Raw genomic sequence first — 15,934 nt, forward strand, 5'->3', positions numbered from 1 at the left:
GTATACTTCGGGTTGAAGCAGACATCAAAGAAGAAAAACTTTTAAATTACTTGCCTAGATATTTAGTTCATTTTAAGTCGCTCTCATAAGCTGCTTTCTTAAGGTACATAAACTGAAGCTCATAGTTCAAAACTAAGAATAGAGTTTCAAAAAATACAAAGTAAACACTAGGTCAAATATGAAGTCTGTTTAAATCTATGCAAATGTTTTAAAGTCTACCTGAATCCTCCTGGGCTTCATGAGCTTCACCATCATCTGTTACCTCTAATTCTTGCACAAAATTGGAGGGAAACAGTCCCAACTTGTTGTTCAAGGTTCCACTCCACCAGCCTTCTTCTACCTGAAAGAGTTCACAACTCAAAAATAATAAAAATTTCTCTTCAACGAAAATCTTCCCCCATGGGAAAATCAAGCTACAGAAGCGAATAAGCACAAAGTTAGTGATGCAAAATAATCCCTTTAAATCTATAAGAAAATGCAACGGGGAAAAATATAAATATATTTTAAGTAGATTAATTCTAAGTAGACTGGGTTAATCACAGATGAGATTAGTGATATCAATAGCACTTTGCAACATTTACAATGAGAACTTGTAATCATTTGTAACCTATGTAAGTAAATAATTTTCATGAAAGTATCAGACAACCAATAATAATGTATTAACAGCAAGAAGTAGACAGCTTCCTTCTGGAATGTCACTCTTTTAAATACCATTGAGCCTCGGACTGTAATTATGACACATATTTGAGTATTTGGAAAAAGTTTCATGAATGTAAGAATATAACTTTCCAAATCACATATAAAATTACTAAACCTTTTAATTAACCAGTGAGTCTTAACTCAAGTATAAGAAAGAATCACTTATTTTTAAAAATCCAGATGCCAGGCTCTATTAAACACTCTCCCCTACCCCAAACAGAAATACCCTCAGAAACAAAACTCTTCAGAAAAATACTTAACATTCACTAATAACGAGGTTACTCAATTTCCATGAAGTTATTTAATAATATTTAATAACTGTTTTAAAATGTATAGTTTCTGCTAAGGATGCTAACAGGTATTAACAGGTAAAAACTGTTTAAAGAGTAAGCTATTCACTGTCAAAATTCACTTAGCAGTACATGCAATTATCATAGCTGGAAAAAGTTTTTTTCTGCTTAAAATATGTTTTTAAGTTTGTTTTACTTCATCATAATTACAAAGCAAACTTTAATAAGTTATTCATCCAATAGGCATTCACTATGTACAAGCCATGGTGTTAGGTGCTAGGGAAAGATTCAAATTTGCATATGAGAAATCTCTCTCTTTGAACAAAAAAAATCTAAAGAAGAAAACAAACAATAAGCAAATAGTTACAATGTAAGAGTTGCTGTAAGAAAAGTAGGAACAAAATGCTGTACGAGCACAAAGGACGGGCTTAAAAGAATCAAAAGAGACTCCTCTAAAGGGAAATGACAAAACAGCTGGATATTAAAGGCTGATTAAGAGTTTTCCAGGTATAAAGCATGTGAAAAATATGGTGACATAAAAATAAAGGACTTATTCATGGAATATATATAGCTGAAATACAAGGTGGCTAGAATACAAGCTGCTTGAGGGAGGAATGGAAGGCAGTTAAGTGTGAAGAGTTCAGAATGTTTAGCAGACTTAAGGAGGCACCAAAGGACTGGGAGTTTAAACCAGATGTGTTGGAGATTCGTAAACCAACCTGGAACAGGCACAACAAAGAGAGAGAAACATCAGCGAACTATTATCTACTCCTGGATCCCAAATTGGCATCAATTACATAGTTAGGGTAAATAAGCATATAACAATTCCTATTAATTAAGGTACTCTTAAGAGGTAGGGTAGTATATAATGGTAAAGAACACTGACTCAAAAACAGACTGTGTGGATTCAGATTCTGGCTCCTCTGCATACCAGACATGCAACTTGGGCAAAGATGGCTGAAACAAAATTTACCCCACATGCTCACCTACAATGTAATCGTGACACTCCTCACACCTAGAAGGGGTCTTTGTTCCGACCCCCTTCAATCTTGATGGCTTATGACACGCTCATAACCAAGAGAAGGTGGTGAAAGTGACACTATCACTTCCAAGGTTAGATTATAAAACACTATCGCCATGTTTACTGAAATGCTTACTTACACTTAGAGCCCTGAACTGCCATGTCATAAGTCCAGCTACCCTGACACCCCTAAGGTCCCAACACAGCAAGAAAGCCAAGCCAAAGAGAGAAGCTACATAACGGCTCTCCATTGGCAGCCCAATTTCTGAGCCTTCTAGGCACCAGACGTGTCAGTGAAGGAGCATTCCTAAGATTCCACCAGCACTCAATTTTAAGTCTTTCTAGCTGAGGTCCCCTACATCACAGAACAGAGACAAGCCATCCCTGGGGTGCCCTATCTGAATTCCTGACCCAAATAAGCCAAGACCCTAATAAAACAGTTGTTCTTTGCCACAAAGTCTGGTATGGCATGTTATTCAGCAACAGTAATTGGAAGAGCCAATCACTTATCTTCTGCGATTCAATCTCTTCATACGTAAAATGGGGATAAAAATTCTTATCTCCTTAGGTTGTTTAGAAATTTAAAGGAAATAATAAATGTGAAACACTTAGCACAGTGCCTCTGACATAATATAGGCTCAATAAAGGTTAACTATTATTATTGCCACCTGGTGGAAATAAAACAGTTGCCTTTTGTATAAACACATTGGAATTTAACACAAATATAAGTGAGAAATTTCATTACATGATGTTATGACACAAAAGCAATTCCTGTGACAATATATGATATCAAATCATACACTCTGAAAATGGGATCTTCAGTTGCCAAATAAAACTTTATTATTCCTCTCACAATAAAAGCAGACACAAGAAATTATTTTTTAAGTATTTTTAAATCTCATTCTAACATATAAAAATGTGGGAAAAGTGTTTTTGGTTAATATTTGAATGTGATAATTCAAACAAAGCTTTTTAAAATATTCTGCTTTTGTATCCCTTTGCTAAACAAAAGGTAAAAATCCTTCCATTATACTGCTTTGTATCTAAGGTGAATTTAGAATCAAAGAAAAGGTTTGTTTATATTCTTAGCTACTTATTACATTAATTTTTAGCTTTAAAAAAGGTTTTTTTTATTCCTAAAGTCAACAGATACAAATAGAGTACACAAATATGAGGTACAGCAATGAAGAGTAAGGCTTTATTTCTACAGAGAAGACAACCTTGCATTAAGTCACTAGAGATCCATTTTAAAGTATGTATCTTAAAATTTTTACAAAAAGCAGTGAAACTGGCAAAAAAAACCCCACAAAAATTAACATTCTTACAAAATATTTTTCTAATACCCAAAGCATCAATTCCAATTGCTGCTTTATCTCTAACACATATGTGTTCCTTACCTCTTCATTAATATCAATAATATCTCCCACTTTCAGCTCCAGTTCATCCTCATTTTGTGGAATGTATTCAAAGAGAACTTTACACTGACGCTTCTTGGTCTCTGAAGGAAGTAACATAAAAAATTAGGTTAAGAAAGATCATTAAAACAAACAATAGCACCTTTATTTACATACTATGTTTACTATCATTAGATTTATATGTATACATAAAAACAGAACATGTAAGCATTTTAAGCAGCTAACCACACACCACCAGTTCTGGTTGGCTTTCCACCTTGCCTTCCCACTACAGTCTAGTCATCTCAAAATAAATTCAAACCAACTACAAATACGGTACAACGCTCCTGGTAATGAAATCTACTTATACATCTGATCCCACCAATTACACAAAAGCAAAATATCCACTGCCAATTTTGAGACTAGAAATACAGACAATAAAAGACACTGTTGGCACAACAAATTCATCACAGACAAGTCCTCGAAGCCAGTGATTTTCAGACTACTTCTTGATCAAAGTCTAGGAATACTTAAAATATACTAATTTAAGAGAGTGTAAAAAGAGGCAAAATGCACAAATCTAAAATATATTTTATCTTCTTTAATAGCTCTATTTTCTGACAGATAAAAATCAAACTCGCATAGGCAAAAACAAAAATAATTTTATATTGGGGCTGGCCCGGTGGCCGAGTGGTTAAGTTCGCGTGCTCCGCTGCAGGCAGCCCAGTGTTTCGTTGGTTCGAATTCCGGGTGCGGACATGGCACTGCTCATCAAACCACGCTGAAGCAGCGTCCCACATGCCACAACTAGAAGGACCCACAACAAAGAATATACAACTATGTACCAGGGGGCTTTGGGGAGAAAAAGGAAAAAAATAAAATCTTAAAATAATAATAATAATTTTATATTACCTTTCCAATCAAGCTTCATTTATTTAGACAGTAATGATCATTTACAACCATCCAGGCTTGTGGTTTTCAACTTCTTTCAAACACTAAGATTTGAGAACTCACTCCCATCTTTAAAAGTGACTCATTGAAGCAGCTATGGGTAGATGACCAGGTATAGTTGATTAAAGGATTACTTCTTGCTACTCGAAGTATGTTCCTCAGACCAGCAGCAACAGTATCACCCAGGAACTTGTTAGAAATGCAGTATCTCAGGCTCCACCAGAGACCTACTTGTTATGGACTGAACTGTATCCTCCCAAAATTCGTATACTGAAGCCCTAACCCCTAAAATGACTGTATTTGGAGATAGAGCCTTTTGAGAGGTAATTAAGGTTAAGTAAGGTCATACGAGTGGGACTCTAATCCCCACACAGACCTAACTGTGCACATGCACGCACACGCACGCACGTGCGCGCACACCCACACACACACACACAAAAGACCATATGAGGACACGGAGAAGGCAGCCACCTGCAAGCCAGGAAAAGAGGCCTCACCAGGATCCAATGCTGACAGCACCTTGATTTTATATTTCTAGCCTCCAGCACAATGAGAAAATAAATTTCTGTTGTTCAAGCCACCCAGTCTGTGGTATTTTGTTACACAGCCCTAGCAAGTTGAATCAGAATCTGCACTTTAACAAGATCCCTAGGTGATTCTCAATCTTGCACTCAATGCTCTAGTTATACTGGTTTTACCTAATTCCTTGAAAATGGCATGCCCTACTTCTTCTGAGATTTCAACATACTGTTTCTAGGGCACTTTACTTTCATCCAAAAAGCCCACCCTTGTCAGCCTTCAACTATCTTCAGGTCTCAGGTGAAAACAAACTTCCTCCCAAATAGCTTTCTGGATTAGGTACTCTTCCTTTGTGCTTCTACAGCACTCAATACTTACCCTATTGACTTCTGCAACCTACCTGTTATTGACAACTCATCTTTTCCTTTTCATTCTATCATAATGACTTATGTTCTTATGTGTACTCCCTCTACCCTGCAGGCTAAAGATAAATGAGCACTGAGTTTGTTAACTGCTCTATCCTCGGCACCTAGCATAGTGCCTGGCTTCTATCAGGTACATTAAATATTTTTGAATGAATTTATTTTGAATGAACAAACATCTAGCCCTAACCATAAGGTATCAATGCCAAGAAATATCATGACAAGAGGGTCTCCATTCCATCACCTCTTTACCACCAACAATCCTAAGATTTTTCTCAATAATTTAAATGTACACTTAAGGAACTAACAGGACTCAGGAGACAAGAAGCATGCACATTAAACAATTAGTCATAAAACACGAATACATAATGAGATATTAAAATATACAGTATAAACTACAAACTTCCCAAAAATTAATAGAAAGTACAGGTTTGAACTTGAGCAGATGTGGAAGGCTTCAAAGAAGAACTGGTAACCGATTTATACAATGAAAGATATGAATGTGAGCAGGTGGAAAAGATGTGGCAGACGTTCTAGGTCAAGGAAACCTTTCCCCAATGAAATCCTCGCAGGATTCTAAAGAAACTGTTCTTGCTGGCAACAAAGGAGAATTCTAAGAAGTAATCCAGATAGGTACAATTTCACTGCATCAAATCATGTCATAAAATCTCCAAACAAACATTTTTATACAGTAAAAAAAGACATACGGCTGTCATTACCTAATTATTTGACCTAAGTTCTCTAAGAATCAATTCCCTGAACTACAAAACAAGAACTGGACTAGAGAACCATGACAGTTACTTGAGCTCTGACAGTCTATGGATCTACAAAATGGTTTATCAAAACAAAAAATAAACCCAACTGAACCCGCAAAACAACAAAAAAAGCACATTACATGCAACCAACACCATGAAAGAGACACAAAATAAACACAACAATCAAGTAGAAGAACCGAGTCTCCAAACAAGAAACAGTTACATCTCAGTAACAGTTTCCTCTCTTCTTAAATGAATAATTACATCTGATTTTTTAAAAATTTTACAATAAAAAGAACCAAAGAAGGTAAACACTGACCATACTTTTATAACTAACCCAGAGTTTACAGTAAAATTTTTCAAATGTCACCTTTCATCAGGTCTCAGAATAAATTTTTAAGTAATAATTAGTGGTTTTATACATAATGCGGGACTTCTCATCTCTTACACTAGATAAATACAGTCCCTAAATACTTCTGCAAGTTGCTGAAGTGACCCTGAGAAAATGTGTTCATAAACGTATTCTCTGAAGTTAACCACTGCATAGATGAGGGGAAAATGATCTATATTATTGAAAAGAAAAATCTATTTTGCTCAGGGTACACTTCAAAGAAAATCCTTTCTATCTTTCTGATAATCTTAGACCTTTAAAAAAAAATGTAGCTTGCTTTTTAATGAGTATCAATATTTTTTTAAATGATTTAAAGTCAATAGAGTATTAATTAGCCTCCCTGCCTCCAAACATTATCAATTAATTTTGAGCAGCCTAGTTAAATTTTAACCAAAAGCTTTGTTTTCCTTTTCCTCTCACACTACTCATAACTCTCCACAGAGTGGTTTTTCCAAAATAGACTGCAAAATCATTTGCAAAGAAATTTTTCATTTTTCAAAGGAAAAAGCCATATGGGATAATAACATCTAAAGAGCCCTTATTATTACCACAAAATTTGAGTCATTTATTGAAAAAAGAAAAATTTTTCACATGATTCCATATTTAAATAAGGTTCACTCATAAGTTGAGGTGACTGCCTATATTGAACTCATCTATTAACTGGCAGCACAACTGAAGGAATTTTGAGATTTTTCACATTTCAAAGGGCATACATAATGTCTACCCATACACATCGGTCAATAAATATTTACTGAATTTCTACAATGTATCAGAACCCCGTTAAGCACAAAAGAAAATAAAACAATATGTGTAAGAGTAGAGCTATCAATAAAAGGATGTGTGAAATTAGTCAATTTTAAAAAAATAACTATGACTAGTATTTTCTTATCACAAGTAACCTCCATATAGCTTTTCAGATCTACCAAGAAATTAATAAGTCAGTCTTTTTAAATCAATATTTCATAAATAAAGCTATTAAACAAGGAAGAGGATAAAGGAGAAAAGCAAGACAGGGACTTACTTGATGTCTTTTATGTATCAGTACTATTCTAAGTCACAAACATCTCCCACACAAGAGATCATAAAAACTTGTTATCATCATCATAGGACTTTTATCTTTCCACTATATCATGCTGCCTCCTTTAGAGACTACAAAGTGCTTTAACATTGCTCAAGCAGTCTAGCCAACTCGGATGCTTATTTCCTGAAAATACCATGCACTTGCTTATCTCGTGGGTCTCCCAAAGGTAGCAATTCTACCTGGAAAGCCATATTCCTTTATCATCAAGTGAATGACATGTCCTACCTAAATAAGAGCTTAAATACACCCTGCTTGACAACTCCAATATAGAACTGCCCCTTCCTTTAAATCATAACTGCCCATTACATATGTCTCTAATATGGTTCTTAATAGCATAAAACACAATAATAATAATTAAAAACATTTATCAAGCACTTCTTATAACATTTAACATGTTAATATCTCTAAAATTCTATGAGGTAATTATTACTGTAGTCCCTATTTATAGTAAGTTGATGACTTCCCCCGCTAGACTGTGAGTTTTGAATCATTATCCATACCCACCTTTATTTGGCAGATTTGATTGCGCACTCTAACACTGCTCTCATGGTCTTATACTCACAGGTATTAAGGCATTCAGCATATAAATGTTGAAAAATTTCAAAAAACTTTTTTAGAAATGTTTGGTATTTTTCAAAAAACAAAATCTAATTTTGTGAAATTTCACACTCAGTAAAGTCACTTTCCACATTTTTTCTAGTAAAATAGAAAATTCTAAATTTTCAAATGGCGGTCCATCAAGAACTGCAAGCATATCATGGTTCTGAAAAATAGATCTAAATATTCAGATCAAATAGAGCTCTCAAATTATGGAACTATTTCTCACTGAAGATCATTGTTTTTAATCTTTCCATCAAATGCTAAAATGAAGAGCACACCATACTCAGATGCTGGGAGGCTGATGCTAAAACTTTGGAGATAGCAGCAAAAGGATTCCTGATGTACTTTTGGTTCCATTTGGTTCTGGAAACTATATCTTCAGGTTTTACTACAGTATTTACATTTTTCTAATGTCAAAAAAATTTTTAGGGAGCCAGCCTGGTATCTGAGTAGTTAAGTTCCCATGCTTGGTTTTGGCAGCCCAGGGTTTCACCCGTTCGGATCCTGAGTGCGGACACGGCACTGCTCGTCAGGTCATGCTGAGGCAGCGTCCCACATAGCACAACCAAAGGCACTTACAACTAGAATATATAACTATGTACTGGGGGGCTTTGGGGAGAAGAATAAAAAAAAAAATAAAGACTGGCAATAGATGCTAGCTCAGGTGCCAATCTTTAAAAAAAAAAAAGTTTTCTTAATCAATTTCTTTCTCCAGTAAGCAGAGAAAAATCATCAAACGTTAAGAAACAGAGACTGAACCATTTGCTATATGGTTGAATCTTCTTTAAAAATTCTTTCTTATTCTTAGTAAAAAAAAAATCATAATACTTAGGCCATTACAACTTAAAGATTCGAGCTGATCAAGAGTCTAGGTATATTGCTGAGATATACTACTTGATTAAGACAACCAAAATCTTAGAATATATTATCATTATCACCATCAGGAAGAAAAACTTATGTGATCAGTGACAAAGCATCATGTCTACAATGTACTTCCAACTGATTCAGTTAAAAAATGTATTTATAGGGGCAGGCCCTGTGGCCAAGTGGTTAAGTTCACACACTCACTTCGCCAGCCCAGAGTTTCACCATTTCGGATCCTGGGCACAGACATGGCACTGTTCATCCGGCGATGCTGAGGCGGCATCCCACATAGCACAACTAGAGGCACTCAGAACTAGAATCTACAACTATGTACTCTGGGGCTTTCGGGAGGAGGAGAAGAAGGAAAAAAAAAAAGAAGAAGAAGAAGAAGATTGGCAACAGATGTTAGCTCAGGTGCCAATCTTTATTTAAAAAACTGTATTTGTATATGTATACAGATACAGAGATAAAGCCATTGTGACAAAATGTTAACAGCAAATTTAGGTGAAGACTATGCTATGTTCAACGTACAATTATTCTCTCAACTTTTCTGTAAGATTTTAAATTTTTCAAGATAAAACAGAAAGTCAGAACACCCTGCCCCATTTATCTGAGAGGCTGCGGCTGGGGAGGAGTCATGTGTGTGAGCCTTTTTCTCTTTATGAGTCAGAACATTTTAATGTCAAAGAGCAGAGCCTGAACCAATAGACCCATTTTTTTTTAATGTATGATGTAAACATATATAGTCAGTGACCATATTTTGATGGTATTCAGAATTCTCACTATTTTCTTCAGCACTGACTCAAAATCAGGAGGCACACTACATGCTACTGAATGTTTTCTGGAAATGAAACACTGTGTAGACTGACGTTCTAGTCAATTAATTTTTCATGTAGCAACTTGATTTCTTTTGGAACAACTACTAGTGATCTATCAATCACAATGTATCTTTCATATTCAAAATAATTATTAAATAGATGAAAAATCACTTCCATAGCATGAATTTCCACTAACAAGGTTACAGGCACTAATGTTTTCCCTCACATGCCAAGAATAGAGTTACATCTAGCATCAATTTTTTCCAAATATAAAGTGAAATATCTACTAATGTTCCACAATGAATGTTATATAGAGTTGTGATGCTGAAAGACGTCAGTTCTTTACTCTGTAAGTAAAATACTCTACCCCATTATCTTTGTGCCCAATTTTACAAGGGTCTCAGCAGTAATGTGACTTGTTCCTGCTTTTACTATGAGAAGTGTAAATTTCTTCTCTTCTAGAACTTTAGCAACTTATCGTAATAAACTCTGTCCCAGAAAACATCATTCTGTACCCAGTCTAGAAAATACCTGCTTGTCTTACCAAAGAAGTTATCATGCTTAACTTACATGCAATAACAAAAGTTTCAATGGCTTCATGACTAGACTTCACAAAAAAGCCAAGTTTTTGGCTTTATAGACTACAGAAAAATAGTTAAGTCCAGTTTCCAGATATTCAGCTATCTAATTGCATGTCTCCTGTTTAGTTGTTTAGACAAAATTCCACACACGTGCAGACTCACCTGTCTTGGTACACACAGAGATTTACACTGAACAGTCACACTGCAGTTTTTATCATTATCAACCTTTACAACTATTTTAAGTTTTTTTTTAATATTAATAGTATTGGTTAGTAGTATCTACTACTATTACAATGAACCACTTTTGAATAACTGGTCTATTTTGTGAATTAAGGATATGATGCAAACTAACAGTAACAAAATAAAAATCAGATTTAAAAAAAAAACATTAGCTTGATTTTCCTGGAAAAGCAATCTGAAAGCAAAAACAACCTGCATCCTGTTTAAAATATTAGCTAGCACCAAATGACCAATTTAGTCCTTGCAGTACATGCACTTAAAAAGAAGTTATGGAGGAGATCCTTAGGAAAAAGAGCCTAAGCCTCCTGGCACCGACTACATAATGGTTTTTCCTTCTTACAAGAAAAAGAATTATGACCATGGTTCTTGAGGAAGGCAAAATTCATGTGTCCTTTCCTATTAGCAGACAAAATGAATAAAATATTCATAACTTTGAAGCCCTTTGTCTAGCCTCTACTTAAGAAGAAACTTGTCCCTTTATAGCTCAGTAAAGCTAAAGAAAGTGGTAAATAGATTTTACAATAGGCAGAGGTCATAAATAACCCTTCCATGGGCCTAAAAATTCTCCTGTACACAGAAATTCTATATAAAGGGCCACCTTTACACAGGATGTGGACATACTCTCTGTTATCTGTCCCCCAATCTCCAGAGTTTCAGAGTCCAGGACAATGACAATACTGAAACTATCCACCCTCAGATGGCAGGCTGAAAGCAGTACAGGTAATATCTAACTATTGTTTGTACAGTGCACTTACCAGGAAACAAAGAACACACAGAACCCTTTAATTCGTCTGTCTCGGTGTTATGAAATCTGTTTCACTTTTATGAAAATGTTTTTATTTTATGAAAATAATCAAAGGGTGATATAACCCAGAAAGTAGAGGTTTCCTCAAACTTCACAGACAGTAGCACAGAAAGCAACAGGTTGAGATATAAGGAGACTTTTTAAAAATCATAAATAGTCTTACATTTGTGAACTGTATATAAACAAAATTTCATGACTGCAGACTACGTGGTACCACAAAGGATTTACAGACCACAATAACAAAGACATTGATCTAAGATAAATGTCGTTAAATACCCATTTACTACTTACTAAATCAAACTGAACATCATAGTTAGTATTCAACATCAAGGGGCTTCAGGTTTTACTAAGTTAAAACACTATCTGTTCCCATAAATGTCGTACTTCTTTGTACATGTTTAATGTTTAATACCTTTTTAATAAGTCTTTCCAAAGACCATAAGCTCTTTGAGAACAGCAATATTACCTGTCTTTTTACCACTTTCTCATCAGCAGCAAAATAAAACTCAAGAGTTTAAATGATCTAAGGTCACAAGATGAACCCAAACTCATGTCTATTTCAAATGTGGCACTCTCCCTCTATGCTAAACTGTTCTCCTAAAATATTTACAGAGTACCAAATACTTAAAAGGCACACTTCTGGGCCAATCACCTTGGAAAACAACGTATATATTCAGGTGTCTAACCTCTAAAGAAAACATACTATAAAATCCTTGCTGCTTAAAAATCTATATGCTTAAGGATAAGCAGACAGTTTAGCATCCCATTAAATAAATGATAGTGAAATAAATTTAAGGCAAAGTGTTAAACTATTCAACAGAGCCTGCAAGATTAAAAGAAAACAAAGCCTCATGGTTTAATTTATAATTCCCATAGACAGTTGTCAGCAGCTCATGCTGAATTATCATAGGAAGACTGACTCCACGGGCCAATAACTAGTAACATGAGAATAAGCAGGAAGCTTCTGCAATCTGCTGCAAAAAGTTGAGCTAATTTTTCTTAACGTCATTTACCAACAGTTATAAAACATCTTACTATTTTGATTTAATTAAACCAGAAAGGAATTATTTACATACTCCTCTTAATGTTTTTGGTTTGTGGATGTGGCTGAATTCCACCAGCTGGAAGTCCATAGGTGCTTATTCGTTGCACAAGACTTGCTACATTCCCATGCCTTTCCCGTTTGATGGGCAAATTGTCATCCTTGGATTCTGTCTCTCTCTTAACTTCCTATAAAAGGGGAAATGAGTAAATAGGCAAATTAAGTTGTATTTTATTAAATTAAATTCTCAATTGTAAAATACCAAAAGTCAGGTACAGTGATCATTATATAAAACATGGTATCAAGAGATTCAACCTTTTTCTCTGACCCCACATACCTAAAGAATACAGCACACTTTGGTAACAGTGACTCATCAGGAGTTTAAGTCTTATCAGAACTGGAGACGGAGTAAAGAAATGGAGGCTGAAACATCACCTCCACCCAATAAACAAAGAAATCCTGAGATACATAAACAAACAAACAATAAGACAAACAATAATTCTAAGTCAGGAATAGGCAAACTTTTTCTACAAAGGGCCAGACAGTAAAATATTTCAGGATTTGTGGGCTACACAATCTCCGTTTCAACAATGAATGCTGTCATTTGTAGTGCAAAAGCAATCATATACTTAAATGAATGAACATAGCTATGCTCCAAAAAAATTTTACTTACAGACACTATAATTTCAATTTCATATAATTCTCACGTTACTGAAGACTGTTCTTTTGATTCTTCCCAACCATTTATAAAATTCATAGCTAGCATTCTCAGCTCATGGACATTATAAAAACATGTCACATTCAGATGACACCCATGGGCTGTAGTTTGATGAACCCTGCTCTACGTTATAGGTCTGACAGAAAACAGGAAATCTTCATGAAAAGAACTATGTAATTTTATTGGAAGACAAAAGAAGACAAATAAAAGGGAAGTTATGCCACATTCAGTAATCAAAAATTCAGTATCATAAAGATATCAATTCTCCCTAAAATTGATGTAATGATGCAATGCAAATTCCAATAAATATACCATGGATTTGGGAGAGCAATTTAATAAACTGGTTCTAAATTTGTATAGAAAAGCAAAAGGCCAAGATCAGCCAGAATACTTAAGGGAAAAGAAAGCAAAGAGATTTTTTTCTTTTTTTAACTTAGTTATAAAGAAAAACTATATGATACTATAAATTAGACAGTGTGGTAACTGGCATAAAAACAGACATACTGATAAATGAAACAACATAAAGAGACCATAAACAGACAAACTTGATTTATAACAGACAAAAAGTAAGGAAAAAACTGAATCTTAAAATATAGTGTTTCTAAAACTACTGTTACATATTTAGGGGATAGGAAATGAAAGTGGATTCCTACCTCACATATTTGTTATTAAAATTAACAATTTCTGTTTATTAAAAGTATCCATGAAAAAAAAGCAAATCATTAACCAGAAGATATTTTTACACATAAAGTTAACAAAGAATTTCAATCTCCAGGTGTTTATGCCTACCACAATGTTAACCAGTTGTTATTCTCTAGCTGGTAGGATTTCAGATGATGATTCTTTATACTCTTCAGAAATGTCTGATGCTTGCTTTTTTGTTTTTGTAACAACGCGTATCATTTTGCAATCGGAAAAAAAGTTTTTTATTTTGGGAAAACTGTTAAGTTGGAGAACTGTGAAAAACTATTAAAGTACAAATCATAAAAGACACAAAATACTTCACAATGTAGACTGCTTCATTTTTACTGGTAATGCACTTAAGGAAAAATACTTCAATTTGCTATTAATAATACTTGACATGTCAACATCTGAAAACCTCAGTTTTGAGACTGCGCTAAATATTTTTCAAACTAACGAAAACATAAAATCTATGTAAAGACTGGTAGTGACAACCTTAACATGCCAAAGAATATTCATTTTGGATCTGCTGTCTCAAGAGCTACCTACATTTAAAAAAAATAAAAAGTCATCTCTCTGAGAGCTATTGTTTTCTAGTACAGAAGACCAAAAACTTGACTTAACATTCAAATCTTGTTCCTCTAGGAAAGTGACTTCAATTTGACCAAAGGTGATTAAGAGTACAGGTTCAGGAGACAGATCACCTGGGTGCAAATCTTGGTTCTATCCTGTTCACTGGCTATGTAACTTTGGGTATTTGTGTTACCTTTTAATAGAAATTAACCACATGAAAAAGTGTGATACATTAATTGAGACAATGTTTCTCATTTCTTAAAAAATTAATTTACAACATACTGCTCCAGATCTAGAAACATTTTAAGGATCTTCAATATTCTGACACATTTACAGCCATGAATATTAGATATAATACATCTTCTGAGGACAAAAGATACAAAAGGAAAGGGGAGAAGCAAATTAAAAATATAGCCTACACTGCATAGGGAAAACTCAGGTTTAGAGTCTTCCAAAGATAAAGTGCCAACTAAGACATTATCACAAGTACCAAGTAACCTCAAGGCTCTAAGCAAAATTACAAATAAGGTAAAAGTGTGCTTTGGGCTCCACTTCCTCCAGAACCTCTAGCTGCTACAATCTACCACCACCAGATACACGTACACAGACACACTCTCTCTCTCTCACCAACCTACTCTCTTCCCTAGTTCATGGACACACAGTGCCACCAAATTACTCTTTGGATATTATCTTCAACAACAAATTTTACTGAGTATCTATGAAGTGTCAGTAGGGCTTCCAGTGTTTCTTCCTTCTTCTGCCCTTTACTTCCTTTTACCTAATTGGCCAGTAAACAAAATGTATACTAACACTGTAGCATCTATTTTCTACCAACTTCACTTCCTTTCCCAGCTCTGAAAATGATGCCAGGAGATCCAGTAAAAAAAAAAAAAAGTCATCTTTAAAGAGCATCATGTACTAACAAAGCAAACTCAGAAAAACTTTGACTCTCATTGTACAAATGAAGGAAGACTCCTACACAATAGGTAATGTCGGTATGAACTGGCCAAGAAAAAAATACAATATGGACAATCTCCAAATAGATAAGAATGCATTATATTGATTGGTTTTGTTTCATAGATAAGGAGAAGGAAGTAGTAAATTAAAGGAAGATGACAAATATAACTAAATGAGGAGGAGCTAAAAAGGTTGGAAAGGATATAGTTATTCTTCACCTATTAAAGTAAGTAAAGATACTTAACTGTGATTGCACTAACCAAAAGCAGACAACTTAAAAGATAATCAACAAAATTCACAAACCCATCCTTCATATTGTAATATATCTACATAATAATTTGGTCATCTGACCATGGCCAGCACATGATCATGATCTGAAAATAGAAAGCAATTAGCTTCTCTATCGTAGAATCAAAGGTCACAAAGAATAATAAAAACCAGGATAGAGCGCAAGAGCTTCTTTCGACTTTTCAAATGAAAGAGACAAGTTATCTAATCACCAAATTCCTAAACAGTTACACTTCTGCTTGTG

At 34.6% G+C, this 15,934-nt stretch overlaps 1 protein-coding gene across 1 annotated transcript in view; it reads right to left on the bottom strand.

Annotated features, from left to right (window-relative positions):
- The window catches only part of CD2AP (CD2 associated protein), a 128,499-nt gene that overhangs the window by 66,795 nt on the left and 45,770 nt on the right, over window positions 1-15,934 (bottom strand). The window contains exons 3-5 of the mRNA XM_046639634.1: window positions 12,508-12,661; window positions 3,408-3,508; window positions 220-340 (exon numbers count right to left, since the gene is read on the bottom strand). Coding sequence (XP_046495590.1) covers window positions 220-340; window positions 3,408-3,508; window positions 12,508-12,661 — 376 coding nt within the window. The remainder of the gene's footprint in view (window positions 1-219; window positions 341-3,407; window positions 3,509-12,507; window positions 12,662-15,934) is intronic.

This window comes from Equus quagga, chromosome 15, assembly GCF_021613505.1.
Source record: "Equus quagga isolate Etosha38 chromosome 15, UCLA_HA_Equagga_1.0, whole genome shotgun sequence".
NCBI classification, from domain to species: Eukaryota; Metazoa; Chordata; class Mammalia; order Perissodactyla; family Equidae; genus Equus; species Equus quagga.